At 45.2% G+C, this 16,065-nt stretch overlaps 1 protein-coding gene across 3 annotated transcripts in view; it reads left to right on the top strand.

Annotated features, from left to right (window-relative positions):
* Nucleotides 1-16,065, top strand: part of LRRC2 (leucine rich repeat containing 2) — a 34,569-nt gene that overhangs the window by 1,387 nt on the left and 17,117 nt on the right. For 2 of the 3 annotated variants that reach the window (XM_049863067.1, XM_049863065.1), the window contains exons 2-6: nucleotides 1,307-1,450; nucleotides 7,758-7,901; nucleotides 8,374-8,581; nucleotides 11,767-11,923; nucleotides 15,687-15,823. In XM_049863067.1, the coding sequence (XP_049719024.1) occupies nucleotides 7,777-7,901; nucleotides 8,374-8,581; nucleotides 11,767-11,923; nucleotides 15,687-15,823 (627 nt within the window). In that variant the 5' untranslated portion in view covers nucleotides 1,307-1,450; nucleotides 7,758-7,776. The remainder of the gene's footprint in view (nucleotides 1-1,306; nucleotides 1,451-7,757; nucleotides 7,902-8,373; nucleotides 8,582-11,766; nucleotides 11,924-15,686; nucleotides 15,824-16,065) is intronic. The other variant, XM_049863066.1, reaches the window with a different exon arrangement.

Below are 16,065 nucleotides of genomic sequence, written 5' to 3'. Positions count from 1 at the left end.
CAGCCCAGGCAGTTTGACTCTGAGACTTGACTTCTTAATTCTACCCTGTACCCTTTGCCTGCCCAGTGAATTTTCTCGTTTAATAAATTACCATAAAAATAACCTGGTGTACCCCAGGGAAACTCTGAGGGTGTGACATAAAATCTAATTTAACTCAGAAATTTGGCTGAATTATCGTGACTGTATTGACCCTGCTTGAATATTTAGTCTCTTTTTACGACAATGTTTCTGTCAGAAAACTCCCTCTGTGTTCCAACTCCAGAATCTGGGCGATAGTGTTAGGTGAGGGTAGAATGGAGTTTGTGGATCACCACAGCTCCTTGGCTGCCAGGTTATCACTCTCACTGTACCTTGCTGTCACCAGAAATTCCCATTGGTGCAGCCATTCCCTTGGATCCACCAAATTTGACGGTAGATGTCTTCTTCAAGTGGTGGCTACCCTTGAGAAGGATACTGGGGGGTGGGAAGGATGCTGTGGATGCTAGCTCCCTCTTGGGCTGTCCACAGACCCTGGCCTGTTAGTCACCAGGCAAGAGACCTGGAGCTGATTGGCCCAAGGGAAAGCAGGGTCCTGGGGGCATGAGGGCTCTAAGGGAAAGGAGGGGAGCCAGGCCTCTCATGGCTGGCTTAGGTGACACCCCGTAGCATCAGCTCTGTCCCATCTTTCCCTGCCCCCACCTCCCTCTCTTCCTGCTGTACCTTTCCCGCCCTCACAGAGTGAGTGCCAAGAATGATTTGGCCCCTGTATGGTGGACTTTGTTGGGCTTTATTCCAGCTTCTCCCAGGCCCTTTCCATAATCTTCTGAGGTATTCACCCTGTACCCACCACCCCCCTCAACCCAGTCTATCATTTGATAAGAAAGGAGAGGACTAGGTGGCCAGAAATTCCATCTTCCCTCCGCCACCCACCCTGGAACTCTGGCGTTTGACCTCTGAGTGGGGACTGGTGCTCTGGCCAGGGACATATTTTTCCAGTCATGCCTTCTGTCTCATGATGATGGGTGGTTCTGTAAAGGGATTCTGATATAACTGCGCTGAGGTGGGGGACACTGAAAATTATTGCACTGATGGCCCTTTCCCCTTGTAGGTCCCCCTGCAGGACTATCCCCAACCACCCCCCCACTCCCTCCTGAGAGGATCCCTCCTCTTCTGGCTTCCATGGCAATTCCTTCAGCCTGTTGTCTAATCAGCACGCTGCATTGGAAGTTACCCCTTCACGCACCTGTTCCCTCTAGATTGAGAACTTGGAGGCAAGGACAGGACCTCATTCAGCTTTCTACCTTTAATACGTGCTCATAAATGTCAGTTATTTAGGGTTTCCAGGGATTGAAGAACAGAAATTCACACCAAGTACGCTGGCTCATCACGCGTGGTCTCTGTGTAGAGGTTCAGAAGCAGGAGCCTGGCATCTGTGAAGAACTTGCAGGAGTCCATAGCACATCTCTGCGTGGTAGGTGGGGTGGGGACAGGGAGGGACTGGACAGGGACATGGCGATGCCCCTCCAATTCCCACGTCTCTTATTGTGTGACCTGCTCAGGGTCAGATGGCTGAATCAAGGGAGGCGGGTAGGCTTTGAGCCCAAGTTTGGGGACTCCCAGGTGGCTGTTCCTGTCAGTAAACAATGGCCTTTCTATAGCTCAGTCCATGAACAGATAAAACATAATCAAACAGTAAATCAATTTAACTTGTATTAAGTGCTATGTAGTAAATAAGCAAATACACAGAGAGAGAAAATAACAGGAAGATCTATTTTAGACGAGGAGGCCGGGAAGGCTAGTCTGAGGAGACAACGTTTAAGCTGAGTTCTAGAGGGGTGAGAGGAAGCTGTGTCTGGGGGGGTGGGGGAGGGCGTTCTAGGAAGAGGGACCTGCAAGTGCAGAGCTCTGAGGTGGGAAGAAGTGTGAGGTGGACAAGGAACTGAGAAGAAGGTTGGTAGGAACTGAGGTGGGAGGGCTAAGGAGGGGCTGGCTGAGTGCAGATTTTGCCAGAATCTCATTGGCCTCTGCAAGGAGCTTGGATTTTACTCATTCCAAAGGGAAGTCTCTGAACTGTTTGAGTCAGGTGGAGGCATGATCTACTTCTCATTGGAAAATTACTCACTGTTGTGTGGAAAGGAGCCCCGGTGGTGTAATTGTTAAGCTGCTAAACTGAAAGGTTGGCAGTTTGAACCCACCAGCTGCTCCGTGGGAGGAAAGACCTGTCGATCTGCTCCTGCAAAGATTACAGCCTAGGAAACCCTATGGGGCAGTTCTCCTCTGTCCTATAGGGTTGCTATGAGTCGAAATGGACTCAGTGGCAAAACAACAATAATACTGTTTGGAAAAAGATTGGAAGTGGGTGAGTGGGAAGCCAGGGGACTAGTTATGAGGCTGTTGCAGAACTCAGGCAAGATGTGACACTAAGTGGTAAGAAATGCATGCTCTCTAAGACCTTGGTGACAAATTGGATGTGGGAAGGTGTGTGTGTGTGTGTATGTGTGTGTGTGTACACATGCACATAGAGGGTAGGCAGAGTGAAGAAACAGAGCAGAAAAGAATTATGATGATAGAGTCATTTCCGAGATGGAGAATCAAGGCCGTGGGTTCTAAAAGAACAAGCTTGGAGGCAAATCATGCTATTTTGGAACATGCGGAGATAACTAAGGAGCAGCCGCACGTAAATACCAGATGTCACTATATGTTGAGATTTATTTTTACAAGTACATTTCATTTTATTGTCCATTATATTAGTTATTTATTGCTGCATAACAAATTACCCCAAAATTTAGCAACTTAAAACAACTGACATTTATTATTTTGCAGCTTCTGAGGGTAAGGAAACTGGGAATGGCTTAGCTGGGTAGTTGTAGCTCAAGGTTTCATGCAGTTGCAGTCAAGATGTCAGTTGGGGCTGAAATCATCTGAAGGCTTGACTGGGGCTGGGTGATCTGCTTCCAAGATGACTCACTCACATGGCTGTCGGCAGGAGGCCTCAGTTCCACTGCTCATGAGGCTCTCCATAGGGCTGCTTGAGCTTCTGATGGATGACATGGCAGCTAACTTGCCCCAGAGTGAGCGATCATTTCAAGACCTAGTCTTGAAAGTCACATACCATCTCATCCACCAATTCCAGTCACTAGAAGTGAGTCACAAAGTCCATCCCACACTCAAGGGGAGATGAATTAGGCTTCACCTTTTTGAAGGGAAGAATGTCAAAGAACTGGTGGTCTTTGTTTAAAACCATCACATCCACCAAAGCAAAATATTTTATATTTTATTGTCCATTAAGGCTGGGGTTGGAGCCCTGGTGGCACAATGGCTAAGAACTATGGTGAGCTATGGCCACTAACCAAAAGGTAGGCAGTTCAAATCCACCAGCCACTCCTTGGAAACCCTATGGGGCAGTTCTACTCTGTCCTATAACGTTGCTATGAGTTGGAATTGACTCAATGGCAATGGGCTTTTTTTTTTTTTTTTTTGGTAAAGCTTGGGTTAGCAACGATATAACCCTTGGGCCAAATCAGCCTGCAGTCTGTTTTTGTATGGCCTGCGGGCACTGATGGAGTTGGCGAGCACCGTGAGCCACTCCCCTCTGGCTCTGTTCCTCCTCCACTCTCAACTCCTTTCTACCTGGCCAGCTGTACCTTGCTCCTGCCCAAGGCCCACACTAGAGACTCTGCTATTGGCAACTGCCAGGCACCATGCAGTGGAATCTCAGTCCAGGAGCTGGCAACTTAGCACATCACCTTGCCTCTAGTCAGCTGCCCAACTCTAGACATTTGTGAGGAAAGAAGGACACAACAGGGATCTGGGTGTCACTGGGGCAGAAAGTAAAACCGACCATGGCAGGCCTGCCAGTCCCCTCTGCCCACCAGGCCTGCCAGTCCATTCCCTCTGGGTTCACTCTCTCTTGTCCTGAGAATGTCTACAGCAGATCACAGATGCACACAAAGCCTCCTCACCAGCCAGGACGGCCCACCCCAGGCAGTCAGCTTAGGGCAGGCCAGGAGTTTTCTCTCTTAATATAAGTACCTACATAATATCCTCAATTTTGCCTACTGGTCTGCAAAGCCTAAGCTATTCACTATCTCACCCTTTACTGAAAAAATTGGCTGAGCCCTGCACTAAAGCAAAAGGTTTTTCCAGGAGGAATTTTCCTTTCCGCTGTGAATCAAACCTTTGAGAGTCTGTTGATTGTCAATGTTTTTTCTCAGGAGCTGGGACACTGTAAGCATCTGAGCAGAAAAAAATATTTTAAGAAATAATGGCTAAAAACTCCCCAAATTTGGTAAAAGACATAAAGCTACTGACTCAAGAAGCTAAGTGAACCTCAAACAAGATAAAAACTGAAGAAATCTATGCAGGGACACATCATAATTAAACATGAAGGTCAAAGACAAAGAAAAAATCTTGAAAGCAACAAGAGAAAAATTGTACATCATCTAAAAAAAAAACATCTAGAGGGGAACAATGATTCGAATAACTTTGGATTTCCCATCACGGAGGCCAGAAAGAGGCACAATATTTTTAAAGTGTTACAAGAATAGTCAACTCAGAATTCTATATGCAGTAAACATATCCTCAGGTAATGAAGCCAAAGAAAAGATATCTTTGGTTGAAGGAAAGCAGAGAATTTATCAGCAGACCTCTAAAAGAATTACTACAGGATGTTATTCAGTCAGAAGTGAAATGATAGCAGAGGGAAACTTGGGACATCAGAGATGAAGGAAGACTAACAGAAATGGTAAATATAAGGACTAGTCTTCCCCTCTTGAGTTCTTTAAAGTAAGTTTCATGGGTGAAACCAAAAAGTATAACATTGACTGATGTAATATTGAGTGAAGCAATTCAGTTCTGCTTTGATTCTCCCTGTGTCTCTGTCTGTGTACCTTTTATGGCATACACCAGCTAACTTGAGATGTCTTCTCTACCACAACTGCAAATCCAGTTCTGACCCTAACCACGGGGGAGATAGGTCAGATCTCACAGGCTAAAGAGCTCGGTCCTTCAGACTTCCAGGCCTGCCCAAGACTTCAGATGCCAGCCATAAGCTTGGAGGTCCCCGTGACACCCTCACTTCTGCCCTATTGGCTACAGATTTGTGGGTTCCCTCTACCCACTCAGGATGCCAGCCATAACCTCAGGGATCACCAGGGCTCACTCCCCTTCACTTCTGACCTGCTGGTTCCCACTACTCCCTTGGGTTCAATAGTTTGCTGGAATGACTTACAGAACTCACAGAAAGTTCTATACTTATTATTACAGTTTTATTACAGCAAAAGTATGACTTGGCAACTTCAGCTCTCTGCTCTGCATTCAGGGATTTGGCAGGAAGTTGTTCCTCTCACTGTTGTGTCAATTAATGGGATAGTGTTATGTGAAACTATTTCACGTATTTGGAAAGACGCTGTATAAATAAACTGTAATTACCAGGGGCAGCACAGACTTTGAAACAGATGACTAGCTAAACTGTGTGACTTTGGGAAAACTATAGAAGCTCTATCAGCCTCAGGGAGGCTCAAGAGGAAAATCTCAGAAGAGTAAAACGAGAACATCCATCTTTCCAGGCTGTGGTAGAGACTAGAATCAATGGCACCAAGTTATAGGCATTTACTAAATGGCTAAAAACCCACTGCCAATTGAGTCGATAGTGACTCCCTAGGGCAGCATAGATCTACCCCATAGGGTTTCCAAGGCTGCAAATCTTTAAAGAAGCAGACTGTTACACCTTTCTCCCGCAGAGAGGCTGGTGGGTTCCAACCACTGACCTTTTGGTTAGCAGCGGAGAGCTTTAACGACCGCACCTCCAGGGCAGTACTAAATGGCAGCTGTCGTTAGCCTCATAATGATGATAGGTAATACCGCGCTGATGTCGTGACACACTGCCCCAAAAGAAACATCAGTAAACGATACCCACGAAGTAGAGTCTAGAAAAAAGACAAATGCTCGATACCTTCTTGAACCCAAAGAAAACTTTTAAACAATGAAGGAAAATCCCAGAGCACTGAGCACTGTGACTGAAGTCGGGCTTACAATCCCGAGTTGCCACGTCCTGCATTTCACTTTTTTTTTTTCTTTAATTATTTTTTATTGTGGTGAGACCTGCATTTCACTTTTAATAAAAAGGAAATACTTGTTTTTCCTGAGAAAGTTCTGGAGATATTAGAACAGTTGACCATGAAAAGCAAAGAGGACAAATTCCTAAGCTATAACATCGGATTATCATAGCTCGAAACCAGCTTTAGGCCGAGGGGATTTAAGGGAGATGAAAGGCAGATGACAAAAATGCAAGGGAAGAGGGTGGTAAATTGGGGTCGCGTTTTCAGCTCTTCAGGCTAAAATTATAGGCTTCAGATGTTCAGCTTCACAAACCTAGTCCCGTTCTCCTCCACCTACTGGCAAGCCGTTTGTGGAGAGCACTCACATGCGTCAGAAGATTCAATATTTGGTTTTCCTGCCCCCAGTGACTGCTACTTAGCAGTGAATTTAGTGTCTGGAAATGGAGAAGAAAATATTCAACAATTGTACTATTTACCAACTAATACTCCGTGTGTTTGTGTAAACCAGGCAATGGGTTTAGCCAGATTTCTAAGCTGCAGGTAAGGAAAGTTTAAAACAGTATCTTGAAAATAGTTTTACTTAGATACGGGAAATAAATATGGTAGAACAAACACTGAAATGTACTTTTATATCCAAATAGTTTTTTTTTTGTGCAGTGAGCAAGTGATCACTTAAATAGTAAAGATAACCCCAAACAACAACAACAACAAAAAGATGAAAGTGGGAAAATAAAAAGGAGAGAGAGAGCTCATTGAGTGCCATCTGGATGCAAGTCTTTTATTCCCTCACTTATTCATTCCACAAACATTTATAGGGGCCCGACTAGGTGCCAGGCACTATGCTACATGCCAGGGATACAGGCAAAACTTTTCTGGGCCTCCCATGTTTTATTTGGTGAAACTGAGGGTAGAGACTGAATCTTCAACTTCTAAGTCCCTTAAAGATGGGATGGCCTGAGTTTCCTTTCCCTTGGAGAACACGTAAACAGAGACCAGCAGCTTCTGAGGGCTCATGCTGCAGGGGAATCCAGGAGACATATCCCCGGACGGGGTGGTTCAAATGGTTTATGTGCTCAGCTGCTCATCAAAAGGTTGGGAGGTTCGAGCCCACCCACAGGCATTTTGGACGAAAGGCCTGGCAACCTATTTTTGAAAAATCAGCTATTGGAAACCCTGTGGAGCACACTTCTACTCTGACACACACGGGTTGCCATGAGTCAGAATTGAGTTGACGGCAGCTAATCACCTAAGAACTAAGAAGGTATATTCTACTATTCTGCTTTGAGTGTTGCTATGAGTCAAAATCAACTTGACAGGAATGAGTATTTAGAGAAAGAGAGAGAAAATGTGTGTGTGTGATTAATTTGTGATAATTACCCATGACTAAATTATAATCTACTGGGAAGATTAGAAGCATATACTCACAAATTCAACAGTGTGGAACTGTGAAGTTTGAGGAGAGCTTAGAGGGCTTTGGGAACCCCAAGTTCAGACAAGTGACTTTCTGAAGGAGATGACCCAGGGTGAGTGTTGAAGCATGACTTACACAGATTATTATCAGACTTTAGGAAGATTAGCAAGCTCCCGTCCTGGAAGCGATAAGGCATTTCATCAATCCTTAAGAAAACTGATTCATTTATGTTTTATTTTGAAGTTCATATTAAAAATTTTCTCCTGTGTGTATATGAAGCTGACATGTACATATATATTTTTAAATAGGTAATTCCATGCTCCCAAAATGGGACATAAAGTGGTCGTATTTGACATTTCTGTCGTCAGAGCCTTGTGGGAATCTCGTGTCAAGAAGCACAAAGCTTGGCAGAAGAAGGAGGCAGAAAGACTCCAGCAGAGTGCATTGGAAAAGTACGTGTTTTCTGTAGTCTTTTAGCTTATTTAGTGAATGGGGACTTGAGCAACAACCGTTGTGGAGGTGGATGCCTCTCCTTGGGGACATCTCGGTGTTGGTGACACATGCCAGGGTGGACTTTAGAACCCTCACACTGTTGCCCAGAACAGAACACTCAATTCCCCTAATGGTAAAAGAAAAAAAAAAAAAAAATGTCGTGAGTCGACTGGGACTCATGGCGACCCCATGTGTTACAGAACAGAACTCTATAGGGTTTTTGTTGGCCTTTCTTCCACGGCGCTGCGGGGTGGGTTCGAGCCACCAACGTTTGGGTTAGTAATGGAAAGCAAACAGCTTATACCACCCCGGGAAGTCGCGCTCTGCGACCCGAACGACAGCGCCTGCGCCCGGGGAGCCTGATGGGCTGCCCTTGGCCGGTGAAGGCGATTTCCCGCGGGAGAGTAACTGCTGCCTCTGCTGCCGGTTTAGGATAAAGGAAGAGTGGAATTTCGTGGCCGAGTGCAAGAGGAAAGGCATCCCCCAAGCCCAGTACTGCAAGAATGGTTTCGTAGACACCAGCGTGAGGCTGCTGGAAAAGATCGAACGCAATTCTCTGGCGAGGCAGAGCTCGCTTTCCAAGGAGAGAGACAAAAGGCGGAGTCCGTTTGTGTTTGAACTTTCGGGGCAGCAGTGGACGGTAAGTCGAGGTGTGTCGCCATCTGCAGGACGTGGACGCGCGGTGCAGCGCTGTGGCTGCTGGCCGCCGCGGACCGGAGCCGGAGGCCCAGACCTTGGTGGAAAGGATGCTTCTGCCTCCGGAGCCCACTCCCCGCTCTAAGCGGGCGCTCACGTTCTCTTCCTCCGTGAATCGCAGGGTAACCACGGAAAGAGCCGCGGGCTCCCCATGGATCCCCCGGAAGCTGAGGAGCTGGGACCCCATCGGCCCTCCCCCACAGGCACAGCCTGTAACATGCTGAACTCTGCTGGTTTTCCCTTGCCACCTAAAATAATCCTTTGCCCCTCTCCCCCCTTTTTTAATGACCGCATCCTTTCATTTATGTAATTACTCTCAGTGGGTGGTCCCTTTGCTGACTTGTCACGGTGCTGTAGGCATTTTGCCGTCTTTATCCAATTTTCCTGCCCTGAGATTCTGAGGCCAGGACAAAGATGTCTGTCCCCTCCCCCTCCCCCTCCCCCTCCCCCTCCCCTCCGGCCCCCCCCCGCCCCGTTTCTTTCCTTAGGTGTTTACTGGTGGCGTCCTGCTCCGGTTCCCCACCCCTTGCTGATTTGCTTGGGGAGGTGTCTCCAGGGCTTGTCTATGATCTGAAATCGCTTTCCATGTTAAGCCTGCCATTTACTGGTGGAAGCAGCAGCTGGGGGTGCAGGATAACTCAGCTTGATCAGGGAAACCTGCCGTTGGCGAAAGTCCTTCAGCATGGGATAGAGGTTCTTGGGACCTGCCTCCCATCCCTTTTTACCCTGCCACTTTGTGACTAAAGGAGCCCTCGTGGCGCAGTGGTTAAGAGCTTGGTTGCTAATCAAAAGGTCAGCTGCTGGAATCTACCAGCTTCTCCTTGGAAAGCCTATGGTGCAGTTCTACCCTGTCCTATAGGGTTGCTATGAGTCCAAATCAACTCGACAGCAATGGGTTTGGTTTTGGGTTTTGTGACTGAAAGGACTCTGGACTGGGAGACTAAAATATTTGAGATGATTCTGAGGCTGTAGTTTATTAGCCATGTGACCTGAATCACTTTCCTTTTCTGCGTTTCATTGTCCTTATCAGTAAAATGGTGCTAATGCTTGCCCTGACCACCTCTGAGAGCTAACGTGGGGATTAAAGGAGAGAATGCTCTGTGACATGCATTAGCTACACAGTTCTCTAAAAATGCGTGAGGTTATTACTGTAAAGCCTCTTCGATATACTCCTTCTTGCGCCCCATCACAGAGATCAGTGGGTACCTGGACACTTGTCTATCCTGGGTCAAAAAGCAGGGCATTTCTGGGTTTTTAATTGAGTGCTGTTGGTAAATGATTCTCGTGTGCCATCATCAAACATGACCTTGGGCCAAGCACTTCCCTGTAGGGGATCATACAGTCTGCCTGAAGAAGCTGCAAGGAGTTCTCTTGGCTCACGAACTTCTTTTTGAAAATCATTACTTTACAGCGCATTTAATGAATGTCTAGTACGACAAGTTGGAGTCCCTGCGTGGTGCAAATGGTTAGTGTGCTCGGCTGTTAATGGAAATGTTAGAGGTTCGAGTCCTCCATGGGCATCTTGGAAGAAAGGCCTGGCGATCTACTTCTGAAAAATCAGCCATTGAAAACCCTGTGGAGTACTTTGACACACATGGGGTCCTCACGAGCTGGAGTCAACTCTATGGCAATGGTTTTTTTTTTGGTTATTATGGTAAGAAGGGAAGGATGGGGAGATGGTTGTGGTTTCGTGGGCTAGGGGAGACCCCGTTGTGAACTGTGCAACCAGGTCTTCATTACTGGCAGCCTGTTGTTCGCAACCCAGCCCCCGCCCCCTCAGTTCCCTAACCTGGCTACCTTACCCTGATGGAATCCAGTAGACAGAAGACTCTGAAGCCCCTGGCGTTCTCTAGTCACCGTTCTCTCCCAGAGAGGTTTGTGTTTCGGCCTTACCTCTAATTAAGGAGTGAGCAGCTCTGTTCAGGGATTTTCACCATCTTAGACGGCTTGGTGGCAGAAGGGAGTTCTGACCTCTAACATCCCACCGGGCAGCACACCCAGCCCCTGCAGAAAGTGTCATTCAGAGGTGGACGGGGCTGTGGAGCTTCTGGGGGACGAGAGGAAAGACATCTGCTTTTGCCCTTTAGAGCTGCCACTAGGCCATGCTCTGCAGCTGCGATGTCAGATGTGGGTGGAGGGGTATCACCTCTGTGATGAGCCAGAAGCCCCCCAGGCCCAGGACTCTGGTTTGATCTCTTTAAAGGACCGCACAGTCTCTTTAAAATCTCTATTCTCCATCTTCTTCTGTTGACCTCCCTGAGACTTGATTTCATCATCTTAGAATTTCTTTGCTCTAGTTTCCCTCGTTGTTGTTGTTAGGTGCGGTTGGGGTGATCTGACTCATAGCGACCCCATGTGACAGAGCAGAACTGCCCCATAGGGTTTTCTAGGCTGTGATCTTTACCGAAGTAGATCACCAAGTCTTTTTCCCGTGGAGCCACTGGGTGGGTCCACCTTTCAGTTAGCAGCTGAGCACTTATCCGTTGTACCACCTGGCTCCTTTTCGTTCCTTATGATAAACTCATAAAAACATTTGGAAATTTGACACAGCAAATATTAAATGTGAATCAAGCATTTCTAAAAGTAACCTCAGGGTAACAGAAATACAGCCCAAATTTTAAAATCTAACGTATGTAAAGACTTTCTTCTTCTTTTTTTTTTTAGAAGATATTAAATTGGTATGTTGTGAAAACATAATTTGTGTTCTGGCTCTGTGTGTGAGCCTGGTTGTCTGCGTCCACTAGGCATTTGATTTTAGTAATATCGTGAGTTCATGGCAGTTTTGAAATTAGGCTAATGTGCCATTCTGAAATTAATGACAACTATGGGGGTCTTTGGAGCCCTGGTGGCACAGTGGTTTAGTGTTTGGCTGCTATCCAAAAGGTCTGCAGTTCAAATCCACCAGTCGATCCTCGGAAACCGTATGGGGCAGTTCTGCTGTGTCCTGTAGGCTCTCTGTGAGTCAGAATTGACTTGACTGCAAAGGGCTTTGGTGGGGTCTTGGCTTTCTTTTAAAAATGGCTCGTAGAGCTGGCTGTGAAATCTACTGCTTGGCTGTGTGTACACTGCGCCTCAACTCTGACATATCGAGGGACTAGTTCCGACTGATGTAATTTAATTCTGTTTTAGGAGCTCCCAGATTCGTTGAAGGAGCAGACCCACCTGAAAGAATGGCATATAAACAACACCCTGATTCAAATCATTCCTACCTATATTGAGCTGTTTCAAGAGATGAGAATTCTGGACCTACCAAAAAACCAAATCTCATGTCTTCCAGCAGAAATTGGTACGTTGGTTAGCAGGAGCCTTCAGGCCTTTCGTCTGTGGTGAGCAGACAGCTATTTGGCTGCTGACACTGTGTGAATGGTTTCTTCCTTCTATTGCTCCATGAAATTGCCGGCAGAGCTGTTTCATGTGTTCCCAGACCTGCCCATTTGCAGGTCTCCTTTGTTAGTGATGCCTCAATCCCACGAGCCCACCAGGATAACTTAACATATGTGGACATTTGCCACTCCTTGGAAGCCCTGTGGGGCAGTTCTACTCTGTCCTATAGGGTTGCTATGAGTCGGAATCAGCAACGGGTTTTATTTTTTGTTATCCAGTAGTTATCTATAAACCCATACGTTCAAGCACATTTATTGAGCACTTACTGTGTGCAAACAATAAACAAATATTTGAGCACCTGCTCTGTGCCAGGCACTGTACCAGACCCTGGGAAGAAAATGGTGAGCAAAACACAGTGGTCCCTGCTCTCATGGAGGTTACGTCTGGTGGAAGAGACAGACATTAGTCTAAGTGTCATCAAAAAACACAGAAAACTGCGATTGTGTCAAGAGCTGTAAAGGGAGGTGCCTGGAGAGCTGTGAGCCTATAGGAGATGGGCACTACCTCGTCAAGGAGACTGGGGAGTGGTTAGGAACTGGGCTGTGCTGCTGGCAGCTATGTGACTCTGGATAAGTGACAAAATCTCTGCAGGATTCTGCCCCCAGGACCCAGAACAGCATGGCCATGGCCACACTACCACACAGGCCGGTTTTGTGGAGCTCTTAATCAAAATGACACGTCGTCCATGAAAGCACCTTGGAATCTCTAATGTGCTGTGCATTTATAAAGTATTAGCCTTGACCATTAACAATGTTCTGAAATATAAGTATAGATAATTTTGATAACTAAGTATGTTTTCTAAGAATGTGATCCTGTGCTCTACATTCTACTTCTACTATAAAAAAAAAAAGAAAGGTAGGGAAAAAACGTGGTCCAAATCAGAATGAAGTGAATGGCAAGAAAGGAAATGGCCCCACTGGAGTGCTTGTCCTGAGGAGAGCGTTACATGTGGCCCTGCTGGGCTGGTGTTTCCCAGCTGAAGATGAGGCCTAGTGAATAACAGGGGGGGTTTCCTAAATCTGCTCATTTTTGTGAGGATGAACAAATTCCTTTTTGTTTTTTCAAAACCCTGTTTACCACGGCAAGTGGCAACGAGGATGACCCTGCTTGGGCAGGAAGCTGGGAGCTGCTTTCAACCAGAGTGCTTAATGTCCTGGGTCTGTCCGCAAAGTACCCTGGTCCCCTGAATGGGAGAAGGGGGCTGGGGAGTTGGGGTGGAAGGGTGGGAGGGAGAGTGTGAGTGCAATAACCTGCTTAAAGAAGGACCAAACATTCAGGATAGGTAAAAGATGAGTAGACATTTAATAAAGAGTACTTGAAAAATAAATGATAAATTATGTTTAGTGTTGCCCCACATCCTCTGCCTGGGGCTTTTGATCTAAATCAACTCTGAGGGAGAAAACTGAGCCCTTCTCAAATGAATACCGTATCTTATGCGAATAACACGCACCTTCTATATTGGTTTGCCAACAGCGTCCTTCCCCCTTGAAGTGTTTCCATAAGCATGGTATGCCAATTTGTTTTTCACAGCAGTGTATAGCAATGCTTAGGAGAATACCTCGTGGGGGGAGGGCAAAGTTAGCAAACCAACATAGACGTCGTGAGTTATTTGCGTAAAATACGGTAATATCAAATTCTTCCAAGGATATTGAGAAAGGAAAAGTAATATTTATATAATAAAATCAGGCCTTGTGGAAATGAGTGGCAAGGATAACACTGATTATAATATAAACACGCAATTTCTTTATGTCTATAAATTATTAAAAAGTTATGTTTGCTGTAGACTTTCTAAAGTCTATTGCTTTTTCTTTGACCGTCTTTAGGAAGACGGTAGTATAAAACTTTCTTTTCAGTTATTTGTCTTATCCTTGTAGCCCTCATAATAGTAACCCACCCAGTGCCAGTGCCCTCGAGTAGATTCCACTCATAGTGACCCTATAGGACAGAGTAGAACTGCCCCATAGAGCTTCCAATGAGCGCCTGGCAGATTTGAACTGCCGACCCTTTGGCAAGCAGCCGTAACACTTAACCACAATGCCACCAGGATTCCACCATAATAGTAAAATGCATGTATATTGGTATAAATGTATCCTAAAGTACTAAAGCAAATGCCTCCATCAGCTAGGTCATGGAACTCTTTAATAGATAAATTTACTTTGCAATGTCTGAAAAGTAGACTCAACATAGAACATTCACATTGTCTATGCTAATCGTATGGTGGCACAGTGGTGAAGCACTCAGCGATTAACCAAAATGTTGATGGTTCGAACCTACCAGCTGCTCTGTGGGAGAAAGACTTGGCTACCTGCTTCTGTAAATATTTCAGGGGAGGGATTGTTCTACTCTGTCATATGGCATCGCTTTAAGTCGGAGTCAACTTGATGGTGTACAACAACGTTAAAAATTATATTTATTTTGTTGTTGGGAATATGCACGACAAAACTCAAAACCAAACCCAAACCCAGTGCTGTGGAGTCAATTCCGACTCCTAGTGACCCTATAGGACGGAGTAGAACTGCCCTATAGAGTTTCCAAGGAGGGCCTGGCGGATTTGAACTGCCAACCCTTTGGTTAGCAGCTGTAGCACTTAACCACTAGGCCACCAGGGTTTCTACGCACAGCAAAACATACACCAATTCAACAGTTTCTACATGTACAATTCACTGTCAATGATTACATTCTTCCAATTGTGCAGCCATTCTCACTTTGCTCTTCTGAGTTGTTCCTCCCCCATTAACATAAACTCACTGCCCCTAAGGTTCCTGTCTAATTTCCCCAGTTGCTGTTGGGAATTTGATACCATGTAGATAGATCTTAAAAAGCATAATGCTCAAGGCAGACATTTTTTTTCTGGTTAAGCTAGATGATTGTTTGGTTTTAAGAAGTCTTTGGGTTTAAGGCTTAAAGATTGCCTCGGGACAGTATTTTCAGGGGTTCACCCACCCTCTATGGCTCTGGGAAGTCTGGGGTCCATGAAAATTTGAAATTCTGTTCTGCATTTCCTCCCTTTTGATCAGGATTCTTCTATAGAATCTTTGATCAAAATAACAACATTTTTAAATCAATCCAATTATTGCCTGTTATTCTTAGTTTTTTCACTTCCTGCCTGTGAAAGGGACTTATAGCATATTCTTCATGAAGTATGATATGTCATAATTAAATCAATGCAAATGTGAAGCCAAAGATAAATGATGAATTATGTACCATCTGTAAACAATCTATTTGTCTGAATCATTGGCCACATACACAGTGTTTTTTTGCATATTTCCATGCCTAGAGTCCACCAGTACTACAGCTCGTCATGATATTTTTTAGGAGACGTACCACTCTTCAAAGCCACTGCCTGTTATTTAGGTCAGGTAGTTTATGAAAGGCTCACATTCTGTGAAGCCTGACCCAAGTACTTGGAGGACAGATTCCCTGCGCTGTGGCTTCATGAAGCATTAAACAATTAAAGAGTAAGCAAAAGATGCTGATCAGGGACTAAAATCTTCAGGATAAAAGATGAGTAGATATTTAATGAAGAATGCTTAAAAAACAAATGCAAGATGTTTAGTGCCTTCCTCATCATTATTTATGCAAATGTTTTACATCTAAGTGTTGTTTTTTATTCTAAAAGACCTTCAAAGGCCTACTCAGTGGACGTTGACTTTTTCTGATGACAGGTTGTTTGAAGAACCTGAAAGAACTCAACGTGAGTTTCAACCGTCTGAAAAGCATTCCTCCAGAACTGGGATATTGTGAAAATCTGGAGAAACTGGACTTTTCTGGAAATCTAGAATTAACTGAGCTTCCCTTTGAAGTAAGAAATAAACATTTCTTCACTATGATTTATTTTTATTTGGGTAGTAACATGGAATGGTTATAATATGGGGAAGAAAGTTTAAAAGTTGAAGTCTCTCTTTAGTATATTACATTATTTTGGAGATTATTTTTAATTATCCTATATCAACTATTGGAGCCCTGGTGGTGCAGTGGTTAAGAGCTTGGCTGCTAATCAAAAGGCCTGCACTTTGAATTGACCAGCTGCTCCTTGGAAACTAT

Source organism: Elephas maximus, chromosome 20 (genome assembly GCF_024166365.1).
Source record: "Elephas maximus indicus isolate mEleMax1 chromosome 20, mEleMax1 primary haplotype, whole genome shotgun sequence".
NCBI lineage: Eukaryota > Metazoa > Chordata > Mammalia > Proboscidea > Elephantidae > Elephas > Elephas maximus.
This window is presented reverse-complemented; position numbering and strand designations above follow the sequence as displayed.